Genomic DNA, 20284 nt, shown 5'->3' on the forward strand with positions numbered 1-20284 from the left:
ACCAATCTCATCAGGAGCTTGATAAACTACAGCAAAAAGGAGAGAGTGGCATAAGTTCAGAGCCAGATTTATCACCCAGGACTGGGGCCAACAATGCAAGAAACAAAGTAAAAGGCTTCCAAGTAGAAGGGACAGATTGGCAGGAAACTATAACAGCAAAGTCAGTAGGCTCCATAGTAAGAAATTCAGAGTCTTAGAGGTTTCTACAATAGGGTATGGAAAACAGAAGGAATTGAAAATCATATCACCAAAGGACAAATATGGCACCATAGGCATCATTGAAACTTATTGAGACAACACAGAACTACAACATAGCCTTAGAAGCATATTTGCTTAGAAATTCACAGATAAGAGAGTGGTATTAGAAAGTGGCATCATAATGGGAGTTGATTATAGACCACCTAGTCAAGCAAAAGGTGTGAATTAGGTCTTTCTGTGTCAGGTGACCAAACTTTCAAAATTACACATACTAGAGATAAGACAATTGTCAGAAACTGTATTGGACCACATCAGGTTAAAGTGAAGAATGATTCAAGAGTTGTGAAAAGTGCCACAAACAAAACAAAACAAAACAAAACAAAACAAAACAAAACAAAACAAAACAAAACAAAACAAAACAAACAAACAGAACCCTCTTTCCCCATGTAGATTAAAAACAAAAGAGATGATAATATAGGTCTGTTGTGAGAAAAAAAAAACAGTAGATTGTTAATGGAGAGAAGCAGAATATCTTAATTTGTATTTCGCACCTGTCTTTTCTCAGAAAGGAAACAAAGTCCTAGTGGAAAGTGGCAGCTTAGGATAAATATCAATTATTCCCCACTGGGAATTTACTGCATCTCCTAGAACCATCCAACCCTTGTGGCAAAACAACTATGATGAAAACATGATTTGCATTGCTTTATTGATGGCTGGATAATGATATAAAGCCACTTGGTCACTAGAGGGGGAAAATCCTTTTTACTGTAAGAAAGGTATATAAGCTGCTCAGAGTCCTGCTGGTTTAGTGTGACACATAAACCCCAGTAAATAAATATAAACAAATAAACAAACATCATGCTGTAATAACAAAAGGCTAAAACATTATAAGCAGAACAATCCCTCACCCTCATCCCCACACACCTTGACCATATTATTTGAAAATATTCAGAATAACAGTGTTGGAAGGGACCTTGGAGGTCTTCTAGTCCAACCCCCAGCTCAAGAAGGAATTTCAGAGAAAAGGTTGTTCAATCTCTTCTTAAAAACCTCCAACATTTGCCTCTTTGCCTCAGTCAACATAGGATATTTTCCCCCTAATACATTTCAATAAACCCTTGCTGCAAATCACTTGTTTCTTTTGTCAGCCCCTCCTTATATCCAAAAATCCACAATTCTTGATGTTTTGATAGGTGATGAATACTAGAGATATAACCAAGAAATGTGTGCATTTTACTATATAACACTCGATCGGAAGCCATATTAACATTTCTACTGATTTCAGCCCAAAATATGGCAATAGGACAAAATAATGCTCCATCTCCTAAGTTGCATTTCCAGCAGCAAAGAAATTGCAAACAACTGTAATAAACATTTGCTAGATGTTTAATATTCATGATTTTTTAATATAGTACAATGATTGAAGTTGTCTTTACCTCTACGGATTAAATGCTATTAAGCACTAATGGTTTTCAAAATTGTTCTAATGGTGAATTAAAATGAGTCCAAGTAAATCTAAGCTATCAGAAAGTATCATTATGAAAGGTATGTAGTTAAAAATGAACACAGATTGTACTGAAGGAGTAAGATTCATGAAGTCCAGTTTACATATTTAAATTTAATAGACTTGCAAGGCATAGACTTGTACTTAAGAGTTCTCGGATTTGAAGAAATAAAGTTGTGTCAATATGAGCAAGCATAGGGCAACAGGCTTTCAAGTGAATAACTCATAGTTTTCTTCAGAATGGGAAAATATAATAATAAAGATAAGCATGTTTTGTTTTTTACTCTAATTTTCCTGTTTTGTGTTAGTGGGGTCACTTTTGGATCATGAGATCTTCTTTAGAGATAAATATGAGTTATATAAGTAAAAAAGGTGGACGGTATACCCACAATTCCATTACAACTGGTTTGGGTGAAGATTGGTGGCAAAAGGAACTATTTGGTAACAGGTTATTTCTGCCTTTCTTCTCTGCTCCACCAGAAGTCATATGCCTCTCCTGAGGGAACGAGTATATTGACATTATGGGAATGCTTTAGTGAGAATGGGAGCAATTTGAGTGTGCTTTCTAGTGTTGGAAGTTCAGATTCAAACCACTGAAATGTGTAACATGGGATGGATGGATGGACGGATGGAAGGATAAATATCAAATTGTCAAAAGCTTCTACACCACTTTTAGTTTATTTTTTTCCCCTGTCATTAAGAGACTGTGAGATTGACATGGCAACATTTGTAGATGCTACAGGCTCTAAAGTTGCAGGAATGAAAAAAAAAAGGGGGGGGATCAGGTCTATGCTGCAGCTTTAGATAACAGCTTTATAACTGAAGCCATAATCCAACCATTATGGTAAAAAAAAAAAATTGAAAAAAAACCCCTTGTATTTACTTATTTCCAGTGCATTACAGTAACAACATTCCATTTTCATCTGTTTCTTTTCTTCTTAAGTGATGATTTTCTAATTCCCTTGATTATTAAATCTTTCAACAGTTGTTGTTTATGAGTCCGGTTTTGTAAAGGTTATATGGGTCATTAGGTTAGTCTTCCTGTTTCTTGAACGGAATCTCATGACAAAATGGAAACCATTGGAAACTTCTACTGTCTTCTGCAGATGTCCCTATTTTCCCTCCAGAAGACTTGAGAAACTTCCAGAACATCCTGTGGAAGCATAAATCATATTGCAGATTCAACCACTCTCATATTTCCCTCATAAACAGAGCAGACTTTAAAGTCAAAATTAACATGTGAGTATTCCAGAGACTGGTTTGAGATGGATGATTTTACAAATCAAACAAATCAATAAAAGTAAAATAAGTACTTGTGACCTATAATGATATGTTTATACTTATTTGCTGATTTTTCTAAATGATCAGTATATGTAAACAGAAAGAAATCATTATGCAGAAGTGCCTGAAATTTATTTTGTTAGTATATTTTCTAACAATGAAAATTGATTTCCCAGAACAAGTTCAATCCTAATTGAAAAGTCCTGCTGATTTCAACAGGTCTGATTATTATATGAAAGTATATCAGTTGAAACTTTTTTGTGCAATTAGATATACTAAGTTCAATGGCATTAACATATAGAGCAGCAGAAAGACTAAGATATGTATAATAAATTTAATAATCTAATAAAACAATAAAGAAGTTATGTGTATGTATATGTATGTATACACGTAAATGTATATCTGAGCTTTCTTATAGTCCAGAAAAATGCAGTGCCTTTGGCTTTTAAGCTTTTAAGGTGATGCTGTTAGTTGGCACTATGCAAAATATGATAATTTCTATTCCATGGATATATAATGCTATACTGTTGTTACTGCACTAATAAAGACAGGCTTTATATTATCACAGTAATCATTGGGTGTAAAATACTAAATGTCATAGGGTGGAAATGGTTTATCTAGGAAAAGGAATCAGAGTAAAATATCTCCAGTCATGAATCATATTATAGTTCTTGTTTTAGAGAACTCTGCTCACTTATCCTATTGGCCATAATGTCTATATTTGAACCAGCAATGATCAATTTGTAAAACAGAAGAACCTCTATGTAATTTTTGGATAACAGTAAAAATTTCCATAGAGTAGTCTGGAGTTATGCTCAAAAGCTAGCATGATGGAAATCTGTAAAAAAAGTTGACTGAAATCTAAGGAAAAATAACTTTTGCAAGATATATTCAGTGAATGTTTAATTTTATAAGATACATTTGAACTGTTTCACTTGAACTGTTTGGGAAATGCAAGGTAACAATGTTCATAATAAAGCAAAACTGGACCAAACAATTCAAAACTGACAAAACCATGTAACAGAAACATTTTTTTCCCACAAAAAAGAACAAATATTTGTTATAATCATTGTTAAGAGGCAATCAGTAAATATACACAATACAACCCTATACCTATTTCTTTGAGAATAAAGAAACATATTTAAATTGATACTGTTTGCATCACTGTATTTCAAATACTAGATATAAATACAAATAGACAGGCTTATTGTTAATTGCCAACATGTATGAAGATTTCATTGTAGTATTAATGCCTTGTAACTAGTATTGAATAAGTACAAACTATAAAAAGGGATTGGGATTTTATTATAAAATTCAACAGTTTATGCATCTGAAGAATTTTTTTTTACCTCCAAAGCCTTCACAGGATTGATGTTCAAAATAGTCTATAATAACTAGAGTAACAAAAGTAAACAATGAAAAATCTTTGTGTGTCTCTTTCTGTGTTTCATTTTACCTTATGGCAGATTGCAGGACCTATTATTTGACTCATTTGGTTACTGTTTACTTGAATCATTTGGGACCATGTTTCTTCAATCTCTGTTAAGCAGGTTGGATAACCTAAGGAAACACATTTTTTCCCCTGCGTGGCAGAAAAGAGAAGGTGTTTTGAAACCAGTCCTTCAACTCTTATCACAATAGATAAAACAGATCCGACACAGTTTTTAATAATGGATAAAACATACTAACTTTCCTGTGTTAAACATTCAAACAGCTGCAACTTATTACAGATTCGGGAAGCTGAAGAAAGTGATAACCAAGCCACATTTCCTCTTATACAGGATGCAAATATACATTGGGGAAGGAAAAGAAAAGAAATGAAAAGAAAAGAAAAGAAAAAAGAAAAAGTTTTTCTTGGGTAACAATTTCCAAGGAAAACGTGGAGGGGCGCAACTCTGGTTCGCTTTCATTGGGATCCAAGTCCTGGTCCACGCATCTTTCGCCCTCCAGCGATTCCGAGCTGGCTGTCTTCTTTTCCGCGGAAGCGCGTCACGTTGCCGGAGTTGGCCCCTTGGCTGGTTCCCTGATTACAGTCCATTCGGAAATAACGCAACTCAACACACACACTCCGAAAAGGGGGACTAAAGGTTTGCGGGCTCCAAAGCCGGCGACTGCCTCAGAGAAAAAACCCGGACTCAGATGGCAGAGGCTGGTCAGGTTTGGGGGGCGCGCGCGCGCGTCTACCTTTTCTCCCCTGCCAAGGCCGGCCTTGCCCTAGCGCCACGCCCGAGAAGGAAAGCGCCGTGCCCCGCTCCCTTTCCTTCTCGTGGGGGGTGCTGAAAACTCCATAGGCCGGACTGCTCAGTGGAACTTTCTTTTTCCTCCTGCCCCGGGGCGGCGCCCCCTGAGAGGCAGGCGGCGACTGCTCCGGAGAGAGGAAGGACTAGATGGCTTCGCAGCTCCTCCTGGTCGCGCCAAACTTGTCCCGAGCGCCTTAAGGTCGGCGAGAAGGGAAGGGTGGAAGAATGAGGAGGAGGGAGGGAGCGGCGGATACGGGCTTCAGATGCAGATGGTGCTTTTTGTTTTGTTTTGTTTTGTTCGTTTGTTTTCCTGTTATGGGAGTGAGGAATGGTGACCAAAAGACCCTTAAGGGGAGGATCTGTGTCTGTACCCATTTGAACCAAACCTTTAGTGGAAGGCAGTCGCTGAGTGTGTGTGGAGGATAAACATCAATGGCGGAGTTTCTTCGGTTACCTGCAGCTGTAGGTTGCAGGTGTTTTGGCTTGAAAGTGAGCGAGTTCTTTCAGGTTTCCACCGGGGGAAAAAAAAAGGGACTTAAACTCTCCTAAGAAAGTTGTATGCACGGCACTACAGAATTCGCCGGGCAAAATGATTGGGAGAGGAGGCGTGGCGGTTGCCTTTCTCTCGCTTTTTTTGAATGATCCCCAAAACTTTCCCACTGAATTTAGGACGCGAAGATTTCCCTCACGATAGACCCGAGGCCAGAAATTACGCACTGCAGTCAAGCGGGACCAAAAAAAAAGTGCAAAAAAAGAAAAAGTTGGGAAACCCTTTTGGACAGAATCCGAGATGCCTGCCAGCTGCGTCTGGGGCTGACCTTTCATCCTCCCTCACGAGCGTCCCTTTTATTGTTTTTATTTTATTTTATTTATTTCCCACTCCTCCGGGCTTTTCAAAAGCTGGCAAGCGCACCGGTTGCTGTAGTTTAGCGTTAGGGGAGAGGTAGCGGTGAGGCGAAGCGAAGCGACCCAAAAAAAAAAAAACAACAAAACGGGGGGTGGGTGGGGGTGGGAGGGTGGCTTTGAGGCGCGAAGCTCCGCCATTGGGTGTTTTCTGCGGCCGCGGCTGCAAATTGGAAGCACTGCGGTGGTTTCCCAACCCCTCCCTCTCCCCCCTCCTCCCTCCCCCCGCCACTTTCCCGAATTCGTTTTACAGATGGAAAAAAAAACAACAAATATTTATATTGCGGAGAAGAAACAGAAAGACGGGGCGGAGGGTGAGCGCGCGCGGGTCGTTTATTGTATTTTTTTTTTTAAAACTGAGGGGAAAAGCGCTGCCGTCTTATTCCCGTGGGAAAAAAAAAGGGAAGTACAGGCATGAGAGGATAGGGCTGAAGAGATTCATAAAACCGGGGAAACTGCCCGCACTTCATATGCTCGGAACCGGGGTGAGGGTGAGGGTGAGGGGGTGTTTGGCGTCGTCAGCCTCCGAATGACCATCCGGCTTCTGTTTCGTTGCCTCCCCGGCGCCCTCCTGTGACTCTCGCAAACGTCCTACCTCAAACTTCCGCGGAAAGGGCGGGAGAGAAGCTCGATGGCCAACCCCAAGGAGGAGCTCTTAGCCCGCCCCTCGCCCCCCCCAGTGATTGCAGCGGGAGGGGAAAAGCCCGGCTTCAGCTCCAGCCAGTTTCACTCCCCTGGCTGGAGGCGGAGTGGCGGCGGCGGCGGCGGCGGCAGCAGCGGGGCTTCTACTGGAAGCGGCTGGGCTGCTGACAGCTCCTCCCGCGCTCTCGTAGCAGCGGCGGCGGCGGCGGCGGCTACGCGAAAAGGGACAGTTTCCTGCAGCATCGTCTCCAACGCAACAAAGCGGCTCCTCCAATCTCCTCCTTTCCCTCCCCTCCCCTCCCCTTCTCCATCTTCCTTTGACTTCGTGCCGCCGCCGCCTCTTCTTCTTCTTCTTCCTCCTTTCCTCATCTTCTATCGAAGCCCCTCGAGTCCCCGCGGGCGGGAAGGAGGGGAGAAAAGCCAACCAAGCAAGCGAGGCGGTCGCGAGAGATGGTGGAGCGATAGCACTTCCCTTGGATTGCCTACTCCGGCGGCGGCGGCGGCGGCGGCAAGCGACTTGACGCCCCTTTCCTCCACCCTGCTGCCTTCCACCTCTAAAGGCGCCACCGGTCGGCGTCGCTGGCAGCGGGGATCGGTTCCTCCTGCCCTTCTGGTTCTCCGTGGACCTACAATCAAGCGGGAGGAAGAGTGGCCGCCGGTGGCGACCGCCCGACAGGCAGGGGCAGGGTGTTCAGGCGGCGGCAGCAGCAGCAGCAGCAGCAGCAACAAAGGCATCTTTCCCTTTCCCTTCCGTCTCTGCTCCCCTTTGCTAAGGCTAGCCATGGAAGATGGATCTTCGTCGGCCAGCTGCTTTAGACGCTTTACCGAGTGTTTCTTGAGCGCAAGTAGGTGCTGGGGTTGATGGGGAGTGGGGGGGTGGGCGGAGGGAGAAGAGAGGTGGCTTGGGTGCAGAAGGGTTTTGCTTTTCTTTCCTTGACACACACACACACACACACACTCCCGGGAGAAGAGGGCAACCGGTTGGGTTGGGAAGTCCTCGGGCAAACCCTCCGCTTGAAAAAAATGAATGTGCGCGCGCGTGTGTGTGCGTGTGGGTCCCACCTATCTACGGATGGAAAGGCGAGAGCGGCGAGGAACACTTGCTCGTCTGGAAGATAGGGGAAGGAAGAAGACCAAAGTCGCAGGACGATTGGAGTTAAACTACGAGTTACTGTGCTGAAGTTCCTTTTGGAAAGGAGTTTCTCTCGGTGCAGACTTTCCATGTAAGGCTGGGTAAGAATTGGCTCCTGGATGCATTAAACATAGAAAGCCTTTGCTTGCTTCAGAGCATATTTCCTTGGCAAGGAACGCTGTGCTGCTCTCCACAACTGTTTCCTGGGACACAACACACCAGATTTCAGAACTTTTCCTGATGAAACATACAGAGTAGAGAAATGAGAGGTCCTTGATGTTCTCTGAGCTTGGTTATAACCAAGCTGAGAGAGCACCAAGGACCCCTTCGTTTCAATCCTGAGCTACAAATATTTGCTATAGAGTAGAAGAAAAAACAGAGAAAACTTCTTATCATGCCAGGGAGGGATTAAAAAGAAAGAAAAAGCTGTTTCTTTCTGAAACTGGAAATTGTATTTATCTGTTTTGGCCAGCTCTTTTTGCATTTGTTCCCAGGTGAAATGTACATATTGAATGGCGTAGAGTAGATGATACTTGATGTTTTGACTACAACTGTTCAAAGAAACAAAACAAACCCCTGGTATGCAGCACCAAGATTTTAAACCCACAGTCTCTGCTTGTTAATGAAAAAGAAATGAGTTTATTGTTTACTGACTTGCTAGCAATGAAATGACTCAAAATATAACCATTCAGCATTGCCAAAGAAATAGAAAAGGGACCCCTTAACTCAGAAGCAGACTGAATAATTAGGGCTTGTGACAAAAGTGTGTAAACGGTACATAGAAAAAAAAAATCATCCACATGATTCTAATTATTTAAATATTTTTTCCAACCATTCAGTTTGTGCCTTCTGGGTTAATTGGTGAGCTTGTTAGAACAGAATTAAAAAGTTCTTGGCACTTTATATGAATCCAAAATAAATAAGTATTGGACTATCTTTGTCCTATGGAGTAATTGCACACAGCATGTTACTAATGTTATAGTGATTGGCCATTTCTGTAGATCTCCTTCATTTTATAGAATACTACCAAATCACTTGCAAACTGCCTCTTTTTTTTCAGTGTTTCTTTTAAACTCTGTGTGTATTCCAGTTATAGAAGTGTCCATTAGACTTCATGAAGTGAAGGATTATTTTTTTCTCCTAAACACACACTCTCAGTCTCACCCTCTCCCTCTCTCTCCCTCCCTCCCTCCCCCCTCTATATATATATGGGGGGAGATGGAGATGGAGATATATGCATATAAAATATATAGCAAATATTTTGCATAAGGAAGAAATTCAGAGGAAATAACATTTACGCTTGTCATAAAGCTATGGTATAATATAATGGGGAGTACACATCTCTGGTCAAATTGTGCATTTCAAGAATTGTTGTGTAAACAGAAACTAATACAGTATAAAGTTCAACATAACATCTTCCTGTATATTTGAATGCAAACTTCTTGTTTATTTTCAGTTGTTTACAAATGCAAACTAAAAAAAACAACAAGAAGTAAATATTAGGTAAAAAAGTTTGCACATCCTTCTAACAAGTATCATGTAACATTCCCTTTGGGGAGAAACAACAGCTTCCAAATGTTTCTCCTAACCAGCTAAGAATTATTTTATTCTTTTGGATTTTTTCTCACTCTTCCTTGCTGAAATCTTCTAGCTCAAAAATACTTTAGGTCTTCTTTTATGCATTGATGCTTGAAACAACCTGACAGATTTTCAGTAATAAGCCTGAGGACTATAAAGGCATTTCCATACATAAATTTGTATTGTACCAAAGGAACAATTATCAAGCATATTCATCTAGATCCAGCGTATGAATATGTAAGAAATCAGACCATTCATACTAGTAATCAATAAGAGAACCAATGAGCTGCTCAGAATTTAAATAGAGGTCCAAACAAACAACCAATCACATGACCAACTGACCACATGACCAACTGACTTGTGTAAGTTAAGGAAAATAGGACAAGAAAATCCTGCTATGTTACCTAGTTTGGTAACGAAACATTCAGAAACTAAATTAAAACAAGCTTGGAGAGCAAACCACTGCCAAAAACTGTAAAAGCATTGCTAAAATCTTTATATTTTCTTGTAATTCTTGTTTGATGTGTAAGGATATTTTGAATTGTGGTCTTGCCTGAAACATCCAGCCCCCCACCTTTTTTCATCTTCAATTTCTTTCACCGACTTTTGGGATATTAGTTTCTACAACATGTTGATATTTAGTAGAATACATTCTTCCTTTCCTATGCCCAATATTTCCTATGTCACTGGCACACGACCCCAAAACATAATACCGCTATAAAAGTTGACCAATTGCTCTTTTCATCAAATGTGTCATTCTTTTTCTCCAAATACATCTTGAAAGATTGCAGACAGTTTGATTTTTGTTTCCTCAGTCCAAAGCACTTTGTTCTAAAATGTTGCAGAATTCTTATGCTGTTGTTTTGTATACTTGATTAAATGACTTTCATAAAGAGTTTACAGAAAATACTTCCTTCTGAGAACTCTCCCGTGAAGATCAACTTGTTATATAAGTAATGCAATAGGTTTTCCATCCTCTTACATTTTTCCACTGGATAGCAAATAATGAAGGATTGTGGGGTTTGATTATGACAGGCTTAGTAAGTCAGAAATATCATTGGAGATCCTTTACTTGAAAGGGATGCTGAGGAAACATTTTGATGGGGGCTAATTATTGAACTGATAAAATGAATTTTTTAATATTTTCCAAATGAGAGATATTTTCTTCCCCAGTAAGCAGAGGCGGAAGCACATGCCTTACATAGAATACTGTCTATGAAGACCCCCAAAGACCCCTAATCAGTATTAAGCTAGATTGACTTGAGTCAAGCTGAATTATCCCAGAGTCACTGGTAGTTGAGCAGCATGTACATTTAAATAATAATAATAATAATAATAATAATAATAATAATAATAATAATAATTAATAATAATAAGAAGTCTGGCTGACTATGTGACAAATCATAATTAGCATCATTAAACAATATCTAGGCAGATATCCCAGATTCTTGGGAAGGCACAAAAAGTGGATAAAAGTGCTTAATCCAGTCTAAACGTTTGTTTGATGGTGTGATCAACCATAATAATTTTATTTATTTATTTATTTATTTATTTATTTATTTATTTATTTATTTATTTATTCAATTTGTATTCCGCCCCTCTCCGAAAACTCAGGGCGGCTCACAATGCATTTAAAATCATTATTAAAAACATTTAAAAATTAAAAACATTACAACTCATTCACACCATTCATGGCTGAATCTCGCTGGATTGCAAGAGCGAGATCAACAACCCCAGGCCTGCCGGAAAAGCCAGGTCTTCACCGCTTTTCGGAAGGCCAATAGGGTGGGGATGGTCTAGACCTCAGGAGGTAACTGGTTCCAGAGAGCTGGGGCAACCACAAAGAAGGCCCTCCCCCGCGGGTCTGCCAGCCGGCATTGTTAGCTGATGGGACCCGGAGGAGACCAACTCTGTGGGATCTTACCGGTCGTTGGGAGTTATGTGGTAGAAGGCGGTCTCGAAGATACCCTGGCCCTGAGCCATGTAGGGCTTTAAAGGTAATAACCAACACCTTGAATTGTGACTGGAGACCAATAGGGAGCCAGTGCAGCTCGCGGAGAATTGGTGTAATGTGGGTGTACCTAGGTGCACCCACGACAGGTCATTCCAGATTGTTCCAGATCCTTGGGGAGGGCTTAATAGGTAGATAAAAATGACAGATTTATTAAGCCAGAAATATTTTTGTTAGGAATACTTCCAGGGACATATGACAAAAAATACAATATTTAATTATACATATTACAACAGTGGTAAGAATAATATATGCACAAAATTGGAAAAATAATAATACACTAATGGAAGAAAATTTGATTAGAAAAGTTTTGGAGTGAGCAGAGATGGACAAGCTCACAAAAGAAATACACGAAAAGGAGGAAACAGAATACTACATAGTATGGGAGAAATGGTATGAATGGTTAGAGGAGAGGTATAAAGGGCAAGAAAAGAGTAAATGAGGAAGATATAGGAGTTGAAATGTAGTAACAAACAAGTGGAAATGGAATGAACACAGAATGTATGATTGAAATTGAGTACATTGTTACCTTTATGTATATAAATCAATATTAGAATCATATGTATAAATGGTAAATTGAAGTAAGGGAGGAAAATAGATATGTAAGAAATGTTTACTGATGCGAAAATGTAGAAAAGAAGGAAATTGTAAAAAATTCTTTTTTTGTTTTTTAAAAAAACTAATAAAATTATTTTTTTAAAAAAAATCATATTGAACAAAATAAATCTTATTTTTTTTTTAAAAAAAAAATGACAGATCAAGTCTAAACATCTAGCTGACTGTGTGACCAACCGTAAAACTGGAAAGCAGGATTAGAAGCCAAACTAGGTTGAAACAGAAGTTTCCAAAGAAGAAGGAGATATGCAGGAGAGTTGGATTCTAAGACAAAATTAGAAAGTTTAAATTAGAAAGATCCTGTATGGTTAAAGACTCTAGGATGCAGAGCAAAGTAAGAGACTGATACTGTTTTAGGCAAAGTTACTGACAGCCTTCAGGCAAGAAAGAGCAATCTATGTTCACAAGTAATGTTGTACTCCTGAGTGAAATTTTATGCCCACATCTAGTATTATACTTTTGGTCTGGTCTTTATATCATTTGAATATCCTGGAACTGTGAAATGTTATAGCTACTTTTCTGATTGTGTTTAAACTGGTGGATGTGTAAATATTTGGATCTTGAACTTTGCTTTTGGAGGATACAGATCTTGAGCTCAAGTTTTCAAGTAGCTAGCTGTTTGTTCAGTAATCAATCTGAAATCTCATTCTCTGATGATAGTTTTTGGACCTGGAGCATGCAATAACAGGAGATATTTATTCAGACACAAATAAGAACTGCATTGTGAACTATTTAGTAAGATATTGCTTTTCAGAAAATAGTATCAGGAAAATGGATAATTTGCAGAGAGATGCAAATATGTTTAAAGCATAACTTATTGCACTTTATTGTATGACTACCACATAGTTCTACTTATATCACCATCCACAAATCCATACAGTTGTTTTTTTCCTGCGACATAAGTAATGTGAATATTTTGCTACCTTCTATGTATCTTTTACTATCTAACTCTTAGGTGCTAGTATCAAAAGATCTGATTTTACATAATCTACAAATTACTGAGAGAGTATTATGTTTTTTTAAAAAATAATAACTGGATTATTATCAAGGTGTGATTAACTAGAAAGTTATTGGATCTATAATTCAAAGAACATTTTAAAATGCTGTATATTTATTTTCATATTTTTTTTTTTGGTGGGGCTATAGGAAGGTGATTTAACTTTTACCATGTGATTTCATTACATTGTTTAAGTAACGTTGATCTTAATAATACAGAAAAAGAGATTCACTTGTTTTAGTCATTATTTTTAATCTAGGGTAACAGCAAAAATTCATCCTGGCACTTGTAATTTTAATACCTCAGGGTACTGTTGTGTTACTGTCTTTCTGTGCAAACTGTGTTATTTCATAGTCACCGACTTCAAGGTGTCTTAGCAAGATTAAAAGTTATTCAGTAGCAATGATGACAGGTTATGTTTTCTACCAAGGACAAACAAAAAAAAATGTGGATTTAAATCCAATTCACTGAAGCAAGGTATACGTGTTTTGTATTTACAAATTTCTTGCAGTACATAGCCTTCTCACTGCCTTATAGGATATACGTAAATGTATCAGGAAGAAGGGGGGTTGGAAACAGCAAGTAAAACATTGCTCCTGGTTCTTTTATGAAAGTTATGCATGTGTCCAGTCAATAATTTACAAGGACCTAAAGAACAAATATATCAATTGTACATGAACACAACTGGATGCCACTTTTCCTCATGTGTTGGCTGTGTGTGGCTTCATTTTATCATCAGTAAGACATCAGATTCTATTTCCATGTATACAGATTTTTAATTTTTTTTTTTACTATCTTAACTAGCTGTTTCAAATTTATCGATGGCAGCTGATTAGAATTATTACTATTTTATGCACAAATATTTTAACAGATCTATTAAAATGCTGAAACTGTTAATTTACTTTTTAGTTTGCAATTTATACACGTGGGAAAAGGACATAAGTAAGCTAGATTCCTGGAGGAAAGGTCAGGTATAAATCTTAAGAATTATTGACAATTAACGTTAATATTTAATGATTATTAATAATAATATAATGGCCATTAAAATTAAAAACTGTTTAGATATTTAAGCCTTTTTCCAGGATAAGATCCTTTCCTTACAGTTCTGTTCATGCATTTCTATTTTTTGTAATGCATTTGCAAATTATTTCACAACACTGTTTGAAATGTGTTTTAATATTTAAAAGAGATAAGTTCAATTTAGTATATTGTACTCCCTCTGCTGGTTGATAAACTGCAAATAATTCATTCCAATCTATTTTTCATAAAGTGATATTACAGTACTAATATTTGAATAGTCAGATGTTCAAATACCCATGTAGAGACTACTTAAAAATGAAGATTCTTATTGCCCTGGTATAAATTCAGAAACTATATGTGGAATTTAATTGATGTGACAGGAATTGCTCATTTGATAGTTCAGGTATGGCCTTTACCTAAACTGAAGTTGCTTCTGCTGCTTGTAAGGTTGCTTCTAATCCAAACAACACATTTATCATATAATTCTTTTTTTTAAAACTTCTGAACTGCCTCCTATGTAGTAGATTAGGCTGAAGCCTGAGTTGCATATCGTAGCAAGATAATTCAAAAAATGTTTTAATTATTCTATAATTTGTTGCCCATAAAGTTCTGATTTGGAACTCTGACATGGTATACAAGGTGATGATGATATGAACGTGGGAATAGGATAGGATAGGACAGGACAGGACAGGACAGGACAGGACAGGACAGGACAGGACAGAATAGAATAACAAAGTTGGAAGGGACCTTGGAGGTCTTCTAGTCCAACCCCCTGCTTAGGCAGGAATCCCTATACCATTTCAGACAAATGGTTATCCAATCTCTTCTTAAAAACTTACAGTGTTGGAGCATTCACAACTTCTGGAGGCAAGTTGTTCCACGGATTAATTGTTCTAATAGTCAGGAAATTTCTCCTTAGTTCTAAGTTGCTTCTCTCCTTGATTAGTTTCCATGCATTGCTTCTTATCCTGCCCTCCAGTGCTTTGGAGAATAGCTTGACTCCCTTTTCTTTGTGGCAGATATTGGAACACTGCTATCATGTCACACCTAGTCCTTCTTTTCATTAAACTAGACAACTAGACAACAATTGTTCTTTTTTTTTTCTCCAATTTTTATTTATTAAACAGAACAATGAAACGTACAAAACATAAAAACATATAAATATCCATTTCAATACATGTCCAGTTTGTCGCAACTATAATATACATTTCTCTTTGTATTTTGAGTCTTCCTTATTTGGTCATTCCCTTTTATCTATCTAATATTGATCTTTGTTGACCTATGTCTGTTCTTTGTTTCCATCATATTATATTTGGTCATTTTATTTACTTCCTATTGCTTCATCTCTTTCCTATCTTTCAACCAACTATACCACTTTTCCCATACTAAGTAAAAGTCATGTTCTTCCCTATTCCCAACAATTGTTCTTTATATGTCTTAGCCTTTCATAGGTCATGTAAAAGTGGTAGTGAGAAGAAGTGGGTGTTTTGGATCCAGTGACTTACAGGTATGATTGAAATGAAAAGACTTGTAATCAGGTTATAATCGGCCTGTCTTTGGTGACATTTATGTATCTGATGGCAAACTTGTTTGTTAATCTGAGTTGGCTTGTCAGCAACTAATTTCTTCTGTGGAATTCTGAAGATATATTCTCTTTGCAAAGCCTGTTTTTAATTCATTTGTTTGAAATTCAGCAAGATTGTACATCGCTGATAAGAATAATATTGCTCTAAGTATTGTTGAATTTTATCTCACAAAAATAAAAAATGGCTTTTCCTAAAAATGAAATTTCAATAGGAGTATAACTTGAACACACTGCATGGATTTTTATGAATTCTGGCATATTTCATCCCTCCCTAAAACTGTACCTGGGTTGAAAATTTCTTACCATTCTGCTGAAAAAAAGAGTTACTCATGTTTTGATCACTATGTTAAAGAGCCTTACTTTTCTCAATCTTACTTTAGATGTAGACGTTTGCATGAAAATTGAGAGCTGAGCAGCCTGTTTCCAGAGTTCCAATTTAAGCCTTCAAATGAAGTACCAGTATCTATAACCTTAATTTTAGATACAAAACTTGATTGCTGCTTACTTACTTCTGAAATATGAGAATGGAAGCTTATTTGGCTTAAGTAAACCTTGTGACTTCTTCTAACATGTACAGAGATTAATTCTTGATTCAGAGGAGACAATAGCTATTTCAGCACAGTCACCTTTGATCCTAAAACAGTGGGGTTTTTTTGTGCTTTTCATATACAAAGGTAGAAAATACTAAATAATCATAGAATCTCTTGGTTTGGAAACACTTGTGTTTGTTGGTAAAGTACAATGATATTAGGAGAAGAGGATAAACTATAACAGAATTCTTTGATGTAATTAACAAGTGCAGAGGGAATCCAGCAAAATAAGAGGAAATATAATTCAATTTTCGAACAATTTGAAAATTAGGAAAGTACTATTCCAGAAAGTGAACATAATGGTTTTCTGCTTGTTATTGCATGGCGTGTATGTGTGTGTAAGCATATTAGCAGATATCGTTAAATCACCCAACTGGAAAGATATGCTTGGCTTTATTTATTATATTCTTATTATTTTTTTTCCTTTTTATCTTTCTCTTTTTTTTAATGCATATTACATTTGTGATTCTGAGCAACTTACAATTAAAACATAAAACAGTACCAGAAATATAAAAAAATAAAAGTCATATAAGTAATAAAGGTAAAAGTTCCCCTTGCACATATGTGCTAGTTGTTCCCAACTCTAGGGGGTGGTGCTCATCTCCGTTTCAAAGCCGAAGAGCCAGCGCTGTCTGAAGATGTCTCCGTGGTCATGTGGCCGGCATGACTAAACCCCAAAGGCGCATGGAACGCTGTTACCTTCCCACCAAAGGTGGTCCCTATTTTTCTACTTGCATTTTTTACACGCTTTTGAACTGCTAGGTTGCAGAAGCTGGGACAAGTAACAGGAGCTCACCCTGTTACATGGCACTAGGGATTCAAACCGTTGAACTGCTGACCTTTCGATCAACAAGCTCAGCGTCTTAGCCACTGAGCCACTGCATCTGTCTAATATATTATTTATATATATATATCAGCCAGGTTTTTCCTACGTAAATCAAGATCTTTATGCAGCCATAGTTCTTGATTTAAAGATCTTGATTTACGTAGGAAAAACCTGGCTGAGAGAAAAACACACATAAAGACCTACGAAAAAAGAATTATATATATATATATAAGCAACATGTAAAAATCAATTCAAATCCATACAGTACAGTCACTTGGGGAGCCCAGCAATTCAAGAACGATACTGCCACACCACTATCTGAACCCCAGGCCAGATGACAAATCCTGTTCTGCAGGCCTTTGTAGAAGGCCATCAAATCTGTAACCAGCCTGATCTCAGTGAGTATGAGGTAGGGCAGGTGCAGCTGCAGAAAACACCCTACTTCTGGGTACTACCAGATGACATCCTCTATTGGACAGAACCTGCAACAAACCTCTTCTACTGGACCTGCTGGGATGGGTAGATGTCATTGGAAAGAGGCATTTCCTCAAATTCTCTTTGCTGCAATTTTACTAAAAAATTAAAGAGCAGTAACAAGTCATATCAGTAACTTCTGTACACATTGTCCTAGTCCACAAATACACAAGCCCAACATAACTTCATCTAATTGTATTGTTACCAGGGACCACAACATACAACATAGGCAAAGAACTTACAGAAAAAACTTGGACATTTGATAGAGGGGAACAAATTCTATCAACTTCCCATTAAGTTGCCTCCAGAAAAATCAAAGACCTAAACACAGAAAAAGTTAACATGGTTTAATTTGATATAACAAGGATTTTATGTCTATAGCTCCATAACTAATGAAAGAATCTTTAGCTGTGGTACTACACAACACAACCTAATTAACTGAAATACTCAGAATCATGGACATTTTTAACCTCTGTTTCACCACCTATTACGAGTGATGGACAAATATACCAATATACCAATATACAATATACAATTGGTACAAATATACCAACCAATTAGAGAAGTGCCTAGGGATCACCACTCTCAGAACTCATAGCAGAGACCATAATGCAATATCTAGAAACTATAGCACTCTACCATATACAACTGAAAGTATGGATCTGGTATTTAGATGACATCTTGTCATAATAAGAAGGAACAACTTTTTTATTTTTTGTTTTGTTAAGAGAAGACACATAAAACAATCTAAAAGACACATGAAACAATTAACATTTTAAAAGGAATAACATTCACAAGAGAAGAAGAAAGCAATAACAGACTACCCTGCCTTGATATACTCATCAGCAGAAGAAAGAGCAGCAAATTAGAAATGTAATTCTATTGGAAAAACAACCCACACTTACCAAGTGCTCTGTTACCAGACTAACAACCCAACCTCCCAGAAAAGGAGTCGTGCAAGAACATTATTCAAATGACTATAAACATACTGCAGCAGCCCAGAACACCAGAAAAGGGAAACATTGCCTATAAAACATCTTCCAACAAAATGGATATCCATGCTTCTTTATTAAAAAGTATCTGATCTTTTACAACTACTATATCACCATCAGTAGTGCGTTTCTCTTACCTTCACTACTGGTTCGAAACTGTGAGTGTGTGTGTGCTTGCTTTGCTCGCGCGCAGCGCTTCTGTGCATGCACATAACCTTCTGTGCATGCACATGACCTTTTGTACATGTGCAGAGCGTCCGTGCTGACATCTGGGCGAGTGGGCGGACTGCCGCCTCCGCTACTGATTTTCCCGAACCAGAGCGAACTGGTAGAAACCCACCACTGACCACCATAGCACACAAACCAACTAAAATCCTGTCCTACTCAGATTATAGTACAGCCATTGACACAATTCTCAATATTTTAAACCGGGTGGAACACAGAATAGAATATCAGTGAGTTAACACAAGATAAAGAGATCAGAAAATTAAATGATATTATACAGAAACACTATATATCCTAAAGATTGGAATCATAGTTGAATCAGTCTAACTAAGGATCTTGTCTTTGACTCTGCTATTGTGAAGATACCCAGGCATGTTTAGTTATTATGGTGTCCTAATTCAGAAATCCCCAATCCCCGGGCTGCGGCCCACTACCACTTCCATGAGTGGCGGGTGCTCACGTGTGAAGCTCCATTTGTGTGAGCTCATGTGCCTGCTTGCCACTCACACACAATCATCCCTTCTCCCCCCATGCTGGTCCACCAAGCAGGAAAAGTTGGGGGCAGCTGTCCTAATTCATTACATGTTGCATCACATAAATTTAAATATTTATCTGTAAAACTATGGATGAGGATAGTGAAGAGGTTGTATCAAATACTAGCATTTTTCAGCATGTACCTGAATTGTGACAAGACTGGTGCATTCTTTATTTTTAAAACAAATGTAGTCCACACAATGGATACCACAATAGAAAAAAAGAACCAGTGATGGTTTGCTACCAGTTCTCCCCGGTTCGGGAGAGCCGGTAATGGAAATATTCATAGGAGAGAGAACGGGTTCACTATGAATGTCAGTTTGGCCCTCCTCCTGCCCCCGCGCTATACCTACCTTTATTTCCTTTGTTTTTTGGTCAGATGTAAGGCGCGGCTAAGGGGATTCCCATGCCTTAGCTTTTTTTTTCCTAATGTGCTTGCGTGAAGCGCAAGTTCAACGCACGTGCGAGCTAAGCGAGCATGTGCACGGCGTTCGTACCCAAAGCGTGTGCGCGATGTGAACCAGTAAAACAGATTAGAACCCACCACTGAAAAAACCTCTTCGGTTGTCAAATGAACATGTACAAGATGTGGTCCTCCACTGATAGGGTATTGACTATGACAAAATGTAACAATGGCAGATGAATAAGAAGTAGTTAATAAATATGCCAATCTTAATCCTCATCAATGCCTTAATGGTTCCAGCAGTTTGATAAAAGACTCAATGTGCAAAAAAGTTGTTTTTGAAAGTTGTTGCAAGGATGACTGAAGGATGTCATTTCTTTTCTCCTGTTGGATTCCATTTGAATTGGTATTTTGTTAGATAAAATGCATCCTCATTTCAATAATGAGAGAATAAAAAAAACTTTTCAAGAATCCAGTAGAGTTCACTTGCACTTTATCTGTCATTAAAGGAAATGAACAGTTTTGTCCTGTTGA

General features: G+C 38.3%; 1 protein-coding gene across 1 annotated transcript in view; it reads left to right on the top strand.

Annotated features, from left to right (window-relative positions):
• The first annotated feature begins 7549 nt into the window (after window positions 1–7549).
• Window positions 7550–20284, top strand: part of PDE10A (phosphodiesterase 10A) — a 127667-nt gene continuing 114932 nt past the window's right edge. The window contains exon 1 of the mRNA XM_070951405.1: window positions 7550–7613. Coding sequence (XP_070807506.1) covers window positions 7550–7613 — 64 coding nt within the window. The remainder of the gene's footprint in view (window positions 7614–20284) is intronic.

The sequence above is a fragment of the Pituophis catenifer genome, unplaced genomic scaffold, assembly GCF_029215685.1.
Source record: "Pituophis catenifer annectens isolate HBS135680 unplaced genomic scaffold, rPitCat1.0.hap2 SCAF_1, whole genome shotgun sequence".
Classification (NCBI taxonomy): Eukaryota; Metazoa; Chordata; class Lepidosauria; order Squamata; family Colubridae; genus Pituophis; species Pituophis catenifer.